The following is an 18,185-nucleotide window of genomic DNA, read 5'->3' on the forward strand; positions in this document are numbered from 1 at the left end:
AAAAAAAAAAAAAATAAAATAAAATTCCACTTCGTGGGCTCAAGGTAGCTCAGTGTACAGCACTTGCCTACCACGCACAATGCTCTAAGTTGCCCCTGGCCCCCATCTGCTTCTTACATTCCCTTCTCAGAACCACGAGTGATTCTGCAAAGTAACACAACTGTTTCCTGTATTGGCAAACAAAAGTATTTCAAATTTTTTTAACAAACTGGAGACGAAAAGTAGGCAAAAAACTGAAGGGGATTTAACCCTTGAAAAAAGGAAACCACGCTGAGTAAAATCTGTGGTCTATCTTGAATAAATACACTGCTGAACTCCACATGTGAGCCTTACTGGATACAGGTATAAAACCGGGAGCCACAGGATAGGAAGGGGGTCTGAGTCCCGCATGAATGCTGCTACTGTTGGTTTTCTTCACTGTGCCAAGAACACTGCAGCTCTGCTGGAGCGCTGTGGCTACTTTCAGCAAACGCTGCAGAAGGCACACGAATATACATCTGGGTGGTGGACGCATATGGGTCGCTATACTCTTCTGTCAGCTTACTTGAAAACTCTAATAAAACAACTGGAAGAAATACTTACGAGCACTCCTCAAAGACTTTGACTCTCTCACAGCCCTCCGGAGGCTCCCGTTTGAACATGTAACTGTTGTTAGGCTTGGGGGATGTTGCGTACTTGGGCAAAGGAGAGTTGTTCCCATTCTCTGCAAGAAATGATACGCCAAGTTACTAAAATGTACTCCAAAAATGCATAGTCAAGCCACCTGCTAACCCTGGCTTTCCCCTACACATAAACCACTTGAGGGCAGGCACAGTGTTGTATTCATTAATATTATCACAGTACCTAACACAATTCCTGGGAAAAGGGAGAGAACACTTGTTAAATAAAGGCATAAACAATTATAAGATTCTAATTTCTTTTGCACTTCAAATGATCACACAGCCTCGGTCTGTATCATTTAGTCCTCAGTACTGAACAATGGCTTTTTTATTTATATTCTATACACAGCAAATACACTCAAAACATCACTTCCATTTTCTCTAACACAAGTACCCAAAAGGGTTCTTCAGTGGCTGCCTGTCAGTACCTTTCAGCCTGCCCAGCTGAGTTTCTCAAGTTAGCATCTCTGCTTCTCTGGTCATAGTGTAGCTGCAGGCAGCCAGACTCAATGCACATGAAACACTTACTTCTGTCCGAGCTTCCATTCTCCTAGAGTGGTACATTCTGTTCATTTTCCCACAACTTCCTTCGAAGTCTGCCTTCACGTTTTTGCAATCTTTCCAGTTAAGTCTATCAAAGGGAACATCTCCTTACTGTAGTACCTGTTGAGGGCTGATGCCCTCAGTTTACACTATATTAAGATTCTTGATGTGTTACATAACTTTCTAAATTTTCAATCTGTGTCAACGGCAAATTCTTTGCTGGCAGTAGCACTATGTATGGTCCTGGTTTCTTATGAAAGATATTCACAGAAGCCAACTGGCCACTAGTCTCCTAAGATCAATGTGTCTTGACACAAGACTCTTGAATTCCTACATGTAAAAGCAGAAAGCATGGGAAATTAAGGTACAGATTTTAATAGCCATGTTCTATTTGATCCAGAAGCTAACAGAAAAAGAGGCCCAGGATACAGCTGTTCATAGTCTGAGGTGACTTTTTTCAGTTAAACTTATGTTTTTTTGTATTTGGTATATATAACATATTTGGTATATAATTTCAATAGTTTAGGTGATTATTAATAGTGGAACATTTTATTAATTATTAAACTGACCTGTAGAATTCACAAATAAATGTCTCATTACTGCTTATAAGTATATATAGTAAGTAAAGCTAGACTAACAAAACACTGCTTTCATAGAGATGGGTAGGATATTTGTACTTAATATTCAAACTGTTTCTGTCTCCAGATTCTGCTTATAGTACCTAAGTACCCTCCAGCCTTTACTTCAGGCTTGCTCTGAACACACGTCTTACTTTCCTATGTGTCATTTTAATGCTTGCTAGAAACATCACAAACATAAGATCCTTAAAAACACAAACTTCGTGATTTCTTATTAATTAAAAAGAATTAAGGCAATAAAGTTATGATGACTAAAATGACACAGACCAAAGTACTTTTCAGGACTAATAAAGAAATTGTATTCATTCACAAATATAAAAAAATTACAAAGTACAAATTACAAAGGCAGGTGTGACGGTACACAGCTATAATCCCAGCATTCTGGGAGACTGAGACAGGATGGCAACTTGGTGAGACCTGTCTGGCAATGTAGCCCAGCACAAGGCCTTAGGTTCAATCCCCCGTACCTCCTCCCAGCCAGCCCCACAAAAGAAAGAAAACAAAACTCAAAAAATGTACCAAGACCCTAAATGTACCCAACCAGAACACTGCCTGAGGACCAGCGCAAAACCTACAGTTCTGTAAGCCAGAGTTTCAATCTCTGCTGGACTCCACTACCCTGGTAGCCTCCAGCGTGAGTGCTGCTAGAAAACAAGCAGAATCAGTGTTAATTGGGTGGTATTCCGCCGTCACTCTGTGACACAGTCTTCCAGCACCACGCACCTTTATCCCTGGGGTCAACAAGCAGGTCATCAGCTGAGCAGGGGCTCTCCTCACTGCCCTCGTGGGAGATAGTGAGGAAGGATGTGGGGGACACCGACTGCGAGCGGCTGCTGCTGCTGCTCCCTCTATCTGCGCCCCCTGGCGTCTGTGTGTCAATGCTGCGGGTGCTGCTGCTTCTCTGGGCAAGCGGGGGAGGCGCGCGGTGGCCGTCTGGAATATCCTGTGGCTGTCACGACATTTAATGAACATCGGTTTATCACTGATTTTGAGATTGGCTAGCCTAGCACCCAAAGTCAACCTTCCCCTGCTCGCTGGAAACTCCTAAATTCTCTCCTCTTTATTAGGCCTCTGTTTTGCTTATCAGTGACACTGCAGTCTAATCTGACACCCCACTGAGCATCCTGGGTGAAGTTTGCCTTTCTAGAACCTGGCACACAGCAGGTGGCCAATGTTCATGGAACAGATGAACTGTATTGAATTATTTATCATGTACTAAATGCTACTTTTTTTTGTGGTGCTGGGAAATGAGCCCAGAGCCTCGTATGGGTTAGGCAAGCACTCTACCATGCAGCAACATTCCCAACCCTAAATGTCATGTTTCAAATCATAAAGAATAATCGTGGTACAAGAGAAGAAACCTACGTATAACACTAGGTCCCTACTAGGAAAAGGTTATCCACTGTGTCAATCAGTAACTCCTGGCAATAGGCCTTTGTTCCCTCTCTCTTCCTCCCCATTCTCTAAGTGGTGTTTTTTTTTCTTTAACCCTTCCTGTGGAGGACACTCTTTGATTAGAATGCATTAAGGACACAATGATTTGTTTAGCCTTGAGTTTATGATCCTCCTCTCTCAGCTTCTTGGGTGCTGGGATTACAAGTGTGTCTTGGATTACATGTGGAAAAGGATAATCCTTTGACTATTCTTGCTAAAAAATGTTTGGTATCTGCCCATTAGTACTAGCTATGCCCTAGGTTCTTGCTAAATAAAAGGTGACTGAAATTGGTATTTGAGGCAGCAGTCCGAGAGGCTGTAAGTCCCCCGATCCCAGAATTCTGCCTCTCTTGTTTTTCTTGTCTTTCTTTTCCTTTTATCATCCGTGGGGAACCTCGTTCACGGGACATGACACACTGGACAGAACAACACCTTCCTACCTAAGAGGAAGGTTAGTATCAGCAGTGCTAATTACAGACAGGGTGAAATCAAGCAGGCACACAGAGCAAAGCTTGTGCAGCTCACTTAGCGGGAACCACCTTGCCTCCTCCCTTCGCAGCAGCAGGAAAGTGGTCCCGTGATACAGCAGCACAGGAGGAGAGGGCCTGGGGCTGCGTTTGCTTTCAGCTAAACCAGCCTTTTTCCTAAGGCAGAGGACCTTAAAATATCAGTAAAATATTACTTTAAATGCCCTAACTCCTCCCTCACTGAAGAGCAGATGCTTAGGTGAGTATGCGCTATGACATGGTGTTCAAATCTGAACAGTCATTTTTCTCCCAGCTTTACACAAGACCTTTCTTCTGGGGATTCTAGCAGAAAGAGTAAGAGCCTGCACTTTATGAACACGGAGCCTAGGATATCAACTAAACCCAAGTAATAACTGACAGTCAACAGCGAGGAAAAGGTAGACCCAAGCTTAGCAATAATTCCATCTTATAATCCTCCGAAATTATAAGATAAGCTTTGGTTACATGGGGTTCTAGCAAGGTGCAGTGTATCATTAATCTAGTGACCATAAAGGATAAAAAAGTTTCTGTTCAAGATCGTAATTTAAATTGGATCAGTTGCACCTGTGAGGTTTTGAGGGGCCGAGGATTTAGCTCTGGGGCATAAGCACCTGCCTGGCAAGCTCAAGGTCCTGAGTTCAACTCCTGGTACAAAAAAAAAAAAGTTGACTATTTTTCAGAAAAATTTTCAATCACTTAATGTCAAAGTTTTTCAAATGAGATAAATTTCCATTTTTCTCCTAAGAAAGAAAACCCGTAAATTTGGAAATTAAAACTGATAATTTTTAAATTAGATGGCTGCGTGTGTGAGGTTGATTTTAAGATATAAGATTACTTACAATAAGCTGCTCCTCCTTCTCCCCAGTCTCTTTAATGATTATTTCAATCTCCTGATTCAGTCCTTCCACACTATTCCGGAACCGGGAACCCGTTGATTTGGTGATGGGAATTACTGGAATAAGCGCACTCTTTGGAACAGGAGCCTTCATAACGTGAGGGGGTGGGGGAGAAGAGAGAGTCAACATTACAGGCCTATTCTCTGGATTCTCTGGAAGTGCACTTCCACTGATGTAAGTAACTCAATAAAACAAAGCTACAGGCCTCTTTAGTCATGAAATACAGTAAATCCTGAAATTCCAGACAAGCAAGGTAGAATTTCAAAAATTTATTCGCATTTATTATAGGCTGGAAAAGGAATTAGAATCAAGGAAAATATTAAAATGATGTCAATCTCAGACAGTCTTCTGTGATTGTTAACAGTTCAGATTTCAAAACAATTCTAAACTCTCCTAGTGCCACAGTAATCTACTGAAAAGAAATGATTTATCAAACAAAAAGCACTTCGACTGGAAAACCAAAACCACTTCCAAAGTCCACGTATACCAGCAAGATTACAAAAGTGAAAGTAACTTCCCTATGAAATTTATACATTTATTGTAATGTTTATTGTTTTGCTTAGGGAAAGAAATGATGCAATGCATTTTTTCTTCTAAAAATTACCTTTAATTTTTAAAATTAAAAATGTTTTCATTGTCAGTTATTGCTTTTTAAGTAAACAGCTGATCTCATAATTATAGATATTACTCCATTTCCTGAGAAGATCCTCCAAGTAAAATATGAAACACACACTGCAGAGGTATCTACCAAGGTTAACAGCAACGGTCCGTCCCTAAGCCCCTGCTCCCTATTTAAAAAAATAGTAAGCATGATACATTAAGAATCCATGGCAAACACATGCATCTTGCGAGAAAAAAAGCCAAAGAACAGCTCCAGACCGCCGCTGCCCGCGGGCGCACCTGCTGGCTCCTGCGGAACAGGGCACAGCAACGCTCTGTGGTTCTGAGGACGAGGAGAGGAGACCTGGCACTGTGACTGCCAGAAACGCAGGGGTGCTCCGTGTACAGAGGCTGCGAGTGTTATCTTGTATTTCCCTCATTTTATTCTTAAAAAACTTGGTCTTTTCACATTTTTTAAGGCTCATGTTTCACTCCTCCCTTTTTCCGCATAGTACTGTCGAAGCCCCTTTCATTTGTTCTCTTTTCCTTCCACCTCCTTTTTCTGTCCCCTCTTCCGCTCTCAGTACTCGCCATCAGAGGAAAGAACGTAGAAACACTACGCTCAGATGTTCCACGGTTGTTTTATAGAAAAAAATGTGTTTAATTAAACACGTTCACCTTCCATACCTCTGAGCCGTTCTTTACAGTGCAGCTCTGTGGAGAGCTGAGGTCCCTTTCTACAACAGGTTTTAGGCCAGTCGTGGCTTCACAGACCCTCTCCTGGGGCAGGTCCATTCTCTCGGAACACCTATCTCAGTGCAGCCCCTTGGTGTTCATAGGCAACTTCACATCTAACCAGCATCAAAGATCAAATAAAACTTTCACTCACTAACGTCTGTGTTGATGGAAACATGAATGTCTTATGTAATGTGGGGTTAAACTATGAATTTCAAGTAATGCGGAGTGGTCTATAAAGTCCGAGTGACACGATTTTTGGAAGATGAATTATGGATTAATTTTCAAAATTACAAACTGGAAATTGCGGGGTTAAAACCTGCCCTATATGACTTCAAGGATTTAGTTCTATTTCTTTTCCTTCTCTCTTTCTTCAAATAAAAATAAAAGTACTATGTGCTGGTGGGAAAACACATGTATCTAATTTCTCAATATTTTCTGTTTTATCTCTTGGAATAAAGCCTTACCTACACAGATACTGCAAAAACACACAAAATAATGCACTCCATCAGCAGCCAGTATGCACATATACCACTCACCATATACACACAGTTTAAATTTCACACAGGAAAATGAAAAACCGTTCCTCTAAAATATTAGATGCAAACTATACACAAGCAGAGGAATTATAGACTCAACCTGAGGGGAAGAATTATGATTTACTCATCTTCTATCACCTCTGCCCAGAACCGAGCCAAGAACACGCAAGACACTGTTCTAACCTGGCCAGTGTTGCTGGTGAGGTGTGTTCTGACAGGATGCCTGCAAGGCAGCAATTAAGGTTGAAAGAAAGGCATACAATGGGCTCTAATCCCACAGGGTAAGTGCAGACAGACAGAGACACAGACAGACACTACTGAGAGCTCGTGCTCCTTCACAACTCTGTGCACACAAAGAACACGTCCTATGAGCACACAGCTGGAGGGTACAGGATCTGTCCACAACCCAAGCAGAGAGCCTTCACCAGATACTGACCCTGCCTGATCCTGGGCTTCCAGTCTCCAGGGCTGTAAGAAAGTGTGTTTTTTAAGCCTTCCAGTCTACGCCATTCTGGCACGGCTGCTTGTGGAGACTAACGTGCTTGCTCAATGGTGAGTTTCAAATTTCATTTCTGCATCTTCCAATTGGCTTAAGAATCTACTTAAATACAACCCAGAGGTACAGTGACTCAGAGACCTTGAATAAAAGTCCATAAAATTTTACCCCGACAAAAACTAGTTGCACTGAGCTACTTCCCTGGCCCTTTTTAATTTTGAGACAGTGTCTTGCTAGGTTGCCCAGGCTAGGCTCAAACTTGTGATCTTCATGCTTCAGCCTCCCAAGAGTGCTGGGATTATTTTTCTTTTCTATGAAAGTAAAATCTATCATGGAGGAATAAAAAACAATTACATCATAGGAGAGGGCAACTATTAATCATCTGATATTGTTCTATCCAGTTATTTTACTTCTGTGCACACACATTTTAACCAAAAACAGACTGTATTTAGTATTCTGTGACTGATAGTTTTTTAACTTATCAGATCTCTAGCATCCTTCTATACTTGAAATTTTTATTCATCAAACCATTTTATAGTTGCACAGTATGCACTGCACAAGTACATAAGAAATGCTTATTACTGAACAATTCCCAATTTTTCACTATTCTAAAGAAATGCTGCAGTGAATATCCTCTTAGGTAAGTATTTGCAGATATACACAAGGATGTCATAGGATAAACTGCTGGGGTACAGACAACTAGCACTGCAAAGAATAGGAAAGATTTTCGGGACTTTGCCCTGTAATGGCAAAATACTTGTATTCCTTATATTTCTCTCTATACTGTATGAAAATGTGTATTTTACCAAACTCTAAACACTGGCTCTAGAGTTTTTCTTAACCTCAGGGTAAGTTTCATAAATTAAAAAGCTCTCATTGTTTGTATGTTGTTGCATGTAAGTGAAGGTGAACTTTTAAAACAACAACCAGCCATCTGTACGTTTGCAGCAGGGACAGAGCGGACCGTCTCTTTATCCTTAGCTGCCTTGAAAGAGCTTGTCTCTGTGTTTACACATAAACTATTCACACTGAAAATACACTTTAATTACTCAAACTGTGAGCATTTTTACAGTATGCTTAAAGGTCACATGTTTTTAAAGTGTCCGTTCACCTTTTCCTGGGGTTTCCACACATTTCTCTCTCCAGTTTACACTCTTCTCACAGCCCTTTGTGGTATATGCTGTGCATATCTTGTTTGTTATTTTAAACTTCATTTGTCATGTTTTCCATCATACAATAATCTTTACAATTAGTTTCACTGATCTTTCCTTTTACTGATTATGGATATTGGGTCCTAGAAATCCTTTCCCTATGCTGACAGTAACAGTGGAATTCACTGTTTCAACACTTAAACGGTTTCTTGTTGATAAAGATGTTTTATTGCAACTGTGTTAGGGTCATAAATTAAATTAGGGAGTACTATGTTAAACGAGCCTACCCCAAGCATAGGGAATTTCTTTACATTTATTCAAGTCTACTGTGTGATTTTTAAAGTTCATAAAATTTTTCTGTTATGTTTTATAGTTATTAATTTCATTCTTTTAGGGGGGAGTTATGAGTCAAGATCTCACTATATAGTTCAGACTGGCCCTGAACTCATAGTGACTCTCCTGCCTCAGCCTCCCGAGTGCTGGGATTTATAAGTGTGCATCATCACACCTGGCTCTTTTTGATTGCTTGAGGCCAGGTCTTGCTACGTTGCTTAGAATTTGTGATTCTCCCAGCTCAGTCTCCCAGAGTACGACACTCTGTCCAGCCCCGCTGAACATTTCCAACATGTGTGGGTGTTACATTTCCCAGATGCTTTCAGCAACTATGATATTTTAATGTGGACAATTTAAAGCAAGAATAGTCAAATAACATTCATAATGTCTGGCACTGAGTAATATGATTTCCACATACAACTTCCTCGGTGCAAATAATTGGTAAAATCCACTGCAAGGTAACAGAATGTCCTGCATGGCTAAATAGCTACAAACCAATTAACAGGCAAAGAACAGGTACCAAAACCAATTTCAGCCTTAGAATAATTGATCTCCCATACTCTTTTCCTGTCAATAGTTATGTATCAGGGGCTGGGGATTTAGCTCAGCAACACAGCGCCTGCCTGGCAAGTGCAAGGTCGTGAGTTCGATTCCTGGTACGGGAAAAAAACAAAAAAATAGTTATGTACCAGTCACCCAAGACGCAAAAATGGCTTACCATACCAAATTTTGCAACCATGAAGAACATGGACTGTGGACAACATAACAAAGGGCCCTCTACATTCTAGAATTCAAAAACTCTGTGTGTCTATGCATGAATAAAACTACCACATCAAACCAATCCGGTTTGCATTCTAAACTGTTAGTCATAATAAAAATTAAAGATTTAATTTTAAATTTATTAGCTTTTAATCTGAAAAAATGTGACAAGGTACTCATTGTTTGGTTTGTTTTTTTGAAGACAGGGTCTCATTGTTTAGTCCAGGCTGGCCTGGAGCCCACAGCAATCCTCCTGCCTCAGCCTCCTGAGTGCTGGGATTACAGATATGTGCCACACCTGGCTCAAGGTACTAATACTTTAATCTGTTTAAACAAAAGGAAGGTGGGGAGCCATTTCCCTAGGGCCTACATACTATTCTAGGGCTCAACTATAATTTATTTAACTAGTAATAGTTGTATGAGTAAAAGAAAAATAATCCACCAAGCTGCCTGGAGAAGACTTTCTTCATTAAACATACTGTTTAGTAACAGTATTTCAGAAATAGTAGTCCTTTGATTTTACTCCTTATCTAAGCTATATTCTAAAACACATGAAAATAACAAAAATGAATGTATTTAAACTTTTACCTCTCATTTCAAGGAATCTTTAAGCAATAGCAAGAATTTATCTTTCCTGTATCTATACCATTTTCTGCAACAAGATGTGTTTCTAAACAGAAATCAGGATGTGCAAGTATCAGATTAGTTAAGTGCTCACCTTTACAAAGCTCTGAAAGTCGTAACAGTTCTTGACTGAACTCAGGAAAAGCCCTCATCAGATCTGTCCTTTGGAAACAACATTAAGGACAAGTATCCTCTTTCCTAGTTTTTTGTTCTTTCCCCTCAAAGCAAATGCTTCAGCATATTCCAGCCAATTATGGTTTCTAATTAAGTGGGCCATTATTTTAAAGTTTTATTTCCCATTCTCCATCTATCTATATACATCACATTCTGTACAGAATGGAAAATCAGCCAAAGATGAAAAACCAAGTGAAGGGGTAGTGAACACTAAATCTAAAATTAATCTGCAATGTAAACGTCTATGCCGCAGTTTCAAAGTGTTGGGCTAAGACTGTAGTACAATATACGCAAAACTGGGAAACAGGAAGACGACCTACTGAAGCAGTAGCTGAGTAGGGGAAAGAAAAAGACAATTTTCAAGAATAAAATCTGCTCTGACAGGCAAATGGGGTGGAAAAGGGTATGTTCAGCAACTCAGCAGAGAGCTGTGAGAGAAAACCAGCACAGAAACCGCCTGTCTGCCTAAAATTACTGTGCTCTCACCTGGTGCCACCTCCTTGGCCTCCTAACTAGACTCTGGAAGAAAGATCACAGCAGAAGTATCTGCTCTTTTCATTTCTACTAGCCAGATCTTAAAAAATTCAACAGCAATCATGTCCTGGACTGGCCAACAAAGATCTCAGTACACAGCAGTACTTTTCATGTTTAAGTGCAATGTGCCCTCATCGCCCAGGCAAAAACAGGTTTTTCCTTTTCTACCTCACTGTCCCTTTGCCCTCAAATCCTCCTAGCTTACTACAAATATATATATTTATTTCTATTTATAGCCCAGGCAAATAAATCAGAAATTCTATGTGAGGGCTTCCTTGCTTGGGACTGTAACGACAGCCAGAAACACCTGCATGATTTCTTAATTCTCACCTCAAAATCAGTTCATGTGGCTGTGAAGATGCTGGCACCTTCCACTCTTCAGTGTGTAACACCTGACTTTAGTCCTCAATCCAACAATTCAGAAACATTCTGGTATGTTTCCTAATGAGACTGCTTCTCCACATACCCTGGAAGAGTATGACATTTGAAGCAGCTGAGGGCTTTGTCATTTTTGGCATCCACTGACATGGGAAAGATTTCTTCTTGTAAGAAGCATGGCAATAGTTATGCTTTCTAACTGGCAGCATCTTTTGCATTTTAAGAAACAAAAATCATACAACAAAGTATGTATGGATTCTTTACTAACTGTGATAAAGTCAATGTAACCCTAAAAAGAGCTCTTTTGTTAACTAGTGGCTGTAGATTATCGCACTTTCAAAAAATATACTGTCCAATAATTGTTTAAGGAGAGTAAAGGAATTTCCCAGCAAAACAATCTATGTATCATGAAATCTAAACCAAAAGTAACAGTATATTGTAAAAAATTATACCCAGGAAAGTTGAAGAACCTGCAAGACAGGCAAACTTCTTAAATAGACAAAGACTCTAGAAAAAAATAAATACAGGAAAGTCTTTATACACAAAGAAACTGAACCCAACTGAATAATCAAGACTATGGTGAGTAACTACCATCTTGTCTAATGAAACTCTGTATTGTCTCTAATTTTTTAATTATTATTTTTTTATTCTCTTTAATGGTGTGATCAATCTTTGCATTCTTACATCTGGTAATCTGAGCAACTTCACTGAAGATAACAGTATATAACAACCACTGTTAATTCCTATCATTTTGTTTTGAAACCCTGTAATGTTTTTGCTTTGTTTCATTTTTGTCTGTGATATTGGCATTTTGCTATTGTTTTTTTTTTTGTTTGTTTGTTTGTTTTTTTGGTTTTTCTCCGGTACCGGGAACCGAACTCACGACCTTGCGTTTGCCAGGCAGGCGCTTTGCCGCTGAGCTAAATCCCCAGCCCCCTATTGTTTTTTTTTTACTCTTCTCTTTAAAGTAAAAAAAAATAATCAAAACTAGAGAAGTACTGTACAGAAGATGAGACATGAAAACTGTTCCTAAAAAAAATAATCAAAACTAGAGAAGTACTGTACAGAAGATGAGACATGAAAACTGTTCCTAAATAACAAATAGTCTCCCATGTTCAACACAAAAGGCCGAATACACAGCCTAGTATCTGCACAGTGTTAGTATGGCATGCTCTCAACAAGGGGGACAAAGAGAAAAACGTATTTAGAAACTCCCCAGCATGCACAAAGCACAGGGTTCCAAACCCAACACACCCCCCAAAATAAAAACGAAACCCCAAAACCTTTGGAAATGCCAGGAATGTCTCACCCTTTAGAGGGTGACACAATGTACAATTCTTCTCTATTTCATTTAAAAAATACATAGATACAATTTTCATTTGACTTTTTTGTTTGTAAAATCAACTGATCCATTCACTTCTTTTGTATTAAGGCACTGCCTCAAATGGCCTAAGATACTGAGCGATATCATACAATCCACTCATTTAAAGGACACGGCACGAGCTGAGAGCATAGCTCTGTGGCGCAGCACTTGCCTGGTACGAACCATGCCCTGGGTTCTGTCCCTAGCACCACAGAAAATGAAGTGAACGACTTTTCAAAAAACTGGCATTGAACAGAGTGCAGCCACCACCACAGGCAACCTTCAAATCACACCAAGAAGAAATCCTTTACCTACTCGCAGCCGTTTCCCATTTCAGCCCAAGTCTCCAGCATCAGCAACTGTGAATCTACTTTCTTTTTTTTTGTGTGTGTGTGTGTGTGAATCTACTTTCTGTGTCTGTGGATTTGGCTACTCTGGACATTTCTTACACATGGAACCATTCCTACGTAAATGGATGCACCCTGAGACCATACTGTTAATGAATAAACTGGACACACAGGTTTAGATATCATAATGTTTCTCTGGTGTGAGAAACAAAGTGTAAATAGGGACCAAAATGTGTAATAGATACTTGGGAACAGGGAGAAAATGTTCAAATGAGAAGGGAAACGAGAGACGGGGGGATGGAAAGAAGGGACAAGAAAGAACGACAGAAGGAAAAAAAGGAAACAATGCTTTTGTAAGTAAGGTGGGGAAGAAGGGTTGAAGGGAGCGGGGGAATGGGGAAAAAGCAGCAGCCAAGATTTATCACGTCCAGGTACAAATGCCCTATGATGAATGTGATCATTATGTATATCTAAAAATGTACCAATAACATTTTAAAAACCAAAATAAATAAATAAATACATGGAAGCATATAACGTGTGTCCTTTTGTGTCTGGCTTCTTTCACGTACTATGTTTTTAGGGATTATCCATGTTGTAAAGTGTATCAGTATCCCATTTCTTTCTATGATCAAATAATGTTGTAAAGTAGATACATGACAGTTTACTTACCCATGGATCAGCTGATGGGCATTCAGGTTGTTTGTAACTCTGGGTATCATTAACAATGACAGTGTGAAGCTTTTATGTGGACACATTTTCAGGAATGCATACAAGTGCCATGTAGAGTGCTTGCCATTTTTACTGACCAGTTCAGTAGGGGTCAACTCTTACTTCTTTCCTTCTCAGTAACACGTTGGGTCTGTCCTCGTGGCTACATACCATGGCAGAGGAAGTGCTGGCTTATAATGACAACTCCATGTTCAGCCTTTTGAGGAACTGCTAGAACTTTCTCCTGAACAATCACACCATTTTACATTTTTACCAGTAGTATATGAGGGTTCCAACCTCTCCACCTCTTAACACTGGTTATCATCTGTCTCTTAATTACAGCCATCCTGGTGGGCAAAGTGGTAACCCACGAATTTTGAATTTCACTTCCCTGTTGAAAAATTTTATTGAGTATCTTTTGTGTATGTTTTTTAGCTATCTGTGTATCTTCCTTGGGAGTTCTATTCAGATCTTTTGCTTGTTTTTAAATTGAAGTGTTTGTCTTTTTATTATTGAATTGCAACAGTTCTTTATACATTGTAGATACAAATGCTTTACCAGATGATGATTTGTGAATATTTTCTCCTATCCTGTGGGCTATCTTTTCACTTTCTTGATGGTATGCTTTGAAGCGCAAGTTTTAATTTTAATGAAATTCAATTTATCCAGTTTTCTTTTCTTGCTTGTGCTTTTGATACCATTGCTAAGAAACCACTGCCTAATCCAATGTCACAGGTTTTTTAGAAGTGTTACCAGAGTTAAACCCAAAGCTTTCAAGCTCTAGCCCCAGCCCTTCATATCTTCACTTTGAGACATTAAGTCACTATGTGTCACTATGTTGCAAGTCACTCTTGGGGTCGAACTTGTGATCCTCCTATAGGTCTTTAATACATGCGGCTACTTTTACATAACGTATTGAGGTAGGTATTATTTTTAAATGATATTTTAAAAGTTAAAATTGGCTTAATACTTTTGTCTTCTTTATTTCCATATCTCGTTAACATTAGCCAGTATAAAGTGTACAATTCCAGGCTCTAAGAATTAGAATGTCTACGTTAGAATCCAAGCTCTGTTTTGTATGACCTTAAACAAGGTATCTGACCTCTTTAGGCCTCAATTTCCTACTCCGTAAAACCTTAAGATGAAAATTAAACACCTGTATGTATACTGGTTTACAAGCTTCCCACTCAGTAAGCCGTTCAGCTAAGTTCAACTATTAATTATTACCTTCCAAGTGGCACTTGAGTTCATTTATTCTCAATCGGTTCCAAAGGTTCTATCTTACCCAAGGCTACCATCATTTACTTACTTGGCTTACTAAATCTTATTCTTAAGTGATTCCTCTACCTCTAAACTTGTTCTCTTCCAAATTCACTGTCTATTCTCAACCTATAACAACCACTATAAAATGCATACCTGACCATTTAAAAAAACAGTTCCATGGTGCTTCTAGGATATAATCCCAGTGTGCTAACAACTGAGCCATGGAGATTTTCAGGTGTGGCTGCTATTTACCTCTCTGATCTTGTCCCTTACTACCACCTCTACCTGGAACCACGACTTCTGCTTATCAGGAATCGGCCAGACACCATTTTCTCTGAAAAGCTTTTCTAGATGGTTTGATCCTCAGTTCAAGGATAAAAGCCCTTGCTACAGCACTATGTACTTTAACTGTCAACACACTCATTCCTTATACAGTGTTACATAATGAGCTACTTACAGCTCTGAGACACGGTGGGATGACAGTACTTCCACATCCCTACCTTCCCTAGTGAGCCCTATGCTGCCAGTCTCAGGGCAGATATATAACAAAGGTGTGGATGATGAATGGGCACATCATCGCGGTACTTTTTCCACTAGAGAAAACATACATAAGCAAAGCCACACCAGTCACTTCATGGAAAATTTCTCACGTTTAGAGTCTGATAGTTTCAACTAAACATGACCACTACTGTTTTAACAATTAAGATGCATATATGCCTCCTCTGTGGTTGGTTGTGAACATTCAGTAAAACAATTCAAGCAGTGAAGATGCTTGACATGTCATAGTATACAAAATTCAACCTAGATAAATTTATGTTTTACATCATGGAGTATTGGTACTTTTGCAGGGGTATGGGAATTGAACTCAGGTCCTCATGCTTGCCAGGCAGGCACTGTGCCACTGAGCTATATCCCTGGCCCCAAATTTATATTTTAATTTGCTCCTTTTTTTTGAGTTAACTTGCTGTATTTTTGAGTTCTTGCCTTCTCTGCAAAGTGACACTTTGGAATTGAGCAAGCATGAATTTCATGCATGCTCTAATAATATTAAACTTTCTAGGGGGAAGATTTTGGATGATTTTACTACTTGAAAATTGCTAATTTTTATGAAACAAAAAATTACATCTGCCAGGAGTGGTGGTGCATCCCTGTATGTATACCTAGTACTTTGGGAGGCTGAGGCAGGACTGCACGCTATAACAGCCTGGACAATTTAGCAAGCATCTGTTTTAAAGTAAAAATTAAAAAAGGGAAGGGGAAGCAGTTTTGGTACAAAGACCCTGAATTCAGTATTCCCCCTATATCCATCCCGAAAATCACCTCAGAAACTTAACTCCTATAACTCATAACTTCACTCAATAAAACTCCATTTTAACTCTTACTCAGAGCAAAAATATGAACTAGGACTAAAAAATGAACATCTTTTAGAAATAAATATGAGTACATATTTACAGGTGAACTAGAAGGCAAAGGAGGATTCACCTGCCAAGCCATATAGGTCTTCAGTCTTTTCAAGATGAGGAAGGTTTGCTTTTTAATATTTTGATAGTTATTAGTCTATACAGATTTTTCATTTCATATTTTGTTAAGTTTACATTTCTATTTCTCCATAAATAAAATCAATTTGTATAGGTTTTAAAATGTACTAGTGTCTACAAAAGCAAAGCAGGAGGCATCACAATCACAGATCTGAAGTTATACCACAAAGTTATTGTGATAAAACAGCATGGTACTAGCACAAAAACCGGCATGTGGATCAATGGGACAGAATAGAGGAAGCAGAAACAAGCCTAGGCACATTCAGCTATTTCATTTTTGACAAAAGGGCCACAATCACGCTGGAGGAAGATAGCCTCTTTAATAAGTGGTGCCAGGAAAACTGGCTATCCACATGCAGAAGATGAGTCTAGACCCATCTCTCTCCCCATGTACTACAATAAAAGTAAAATGGATCAAAGATCTAACTATTAAAAGAGAAACACTTAATCTGCTAAAGATAAAATAGGTACAACTCTTGAAAACAGAGAACTCCAATGGCACAAGAAATAATATAAAAAAAACCAACAAACAGGATCATATCAAATTAAAAGCCTTTGCACAGCATAGGAAACAAATGACAAAACAGAAAAACCAATTTTGCCAGCTATTTCTCAAAAGACTAACATCTATAATACAGAACTAAAAAACTAGACCCTCCAAAATAAAAGACCCACTCAAAAAATGGGCAATCAAAATAGACTCTTCTCAGAAAAAGAAGTACAAATGGGCCATAAAAACATGAAAAAATGTTTAGCACTGCTGACCACTGAAAGAGTTACCGCTCTTTCAGAAATCAAAAAATAACAAATGCAGGCAAGTGTGTGAGGGAAAAGGAACCCTTCGCCCCTGTAGTTGGGAGTATAAACTAGTACAACCACTTTGGAAATTCATGTGGAGATTTCAAGAAAGTGCAAAAATAGAAATTCCACTTGACTGAGTTATTCCTCTTCTAGGAACCTTCTCAAAAGTGTTAAAATCATCATAGTACAGTGATACGTGCATACCTATGTTTACAGCAGCACAATTTATAACAGCTAGACCTTGGAAACAGTATAAATGTCCATCAACAGAGGAATGGATAAAGAGAACATGGTATTTATACATAATGGAGTACTACTCTGCCATAAACTTGAGGCAAATGGATACAACTTGAGAACATAATGTTAAGTGAAGTAAGTTAAGACACTCAAGTTTAAATATTGCATGACTTCTCTTATATGAGAAGTAGAGAGAGCTTTTTCAAATGATGAAATGAGAGATGGAGGGAAAGCAAGGAAAGGGAATGGAAAAAAAAAGAATTGAAAGGAAAAAACGTTGAAAATAACTTTTGCAAATGGGAAGGGGACCAAGAGTTGGAGGGAGTAAGGAGAGAGGAGAGTGGTAAGAGATAGAAAAATAAAAGAAGAATTAAGATGTCCTGTATCTATGTACCATCTCTCCATGACAAATGTAATCATGTACTGTGAACATATACTAACAAATAAATAAATGCTTTGGTATCTAATCATATTTTCAGATTAAAATATCTTGTATATGAGAGAATGCTACAGGAAACTACAGCTAATGTACAAATTTGTAGAGTCAAACTTGATCCTGAACAAATATTCTGAGACAAAATTAGTTTGAAAAAATATATATATCTTTACTCATACTTTCTATGGCAAACAATCCACATACACTGTACTTAGATACTACTGTCCTATAATACTTCCTGTAGAAGCAGTTGACAAACATCGTATATAAAGGGCCAAATAATAAATTTTTTAGGTTTTGTGGGTCAGATGGTCTCTGTTGTAAGTACTCAACAACACTGTTAAACCCAGAAAGGAGCCATGAACAATACATAGAGATTGAGAGTACTAAAACCTTGTTTACAAAAACAGGTAGCAGCTTCTTGGCTACTAAGCCACAGTTTGCCAAGTCCAGCCCCACAAGGTGATCGGAAAGTCACACAACTAAGCTTTCT

At 39.0% G+C, this 18,185-nt stretch overlaps 1 protein-coding gene across 1 annotated transcript in view; it reads right to left on the bottom strand.

The window, feature by feature from the left end:
- The window catches only part of Fam117b (family with sequence similarity 117, member B), a gene marked incomplete in the record, with an annotated part of 73,474 nt that overhangs the window by 10,688 nt on the left and 44,601 nt on the right, over positions 1–18,185 (bottom strand). Inside the window, 3 exon segments of the mRNA XM_013520760.1 lie at positions 583–703; positions 2,564–2,789; positions 4,620–4,763. Of these exon segments, the coding sequence (XP_013376214.1) occupies positions 583–703; positions 2,564–2,789; positions 4,620–4,763 (491 nt within the window).

The sequence above is a fragment of the Chinchilla lanigera genome, unplaced genomic scaffold, assembly GCF_000276665.1.
Source record: "Chinchilla lanigera isolate Chin_1 unplaced genomic scaffold, ChiLan1.0 scaffold00056, whole genome shotgun sequence".
Lineage (NCBI taxonomy): Eukaryota > Metazoa > Chordata > Mammalia > Rodentia > Chinchillidae > Chinchilla > Chinchilla lanigera.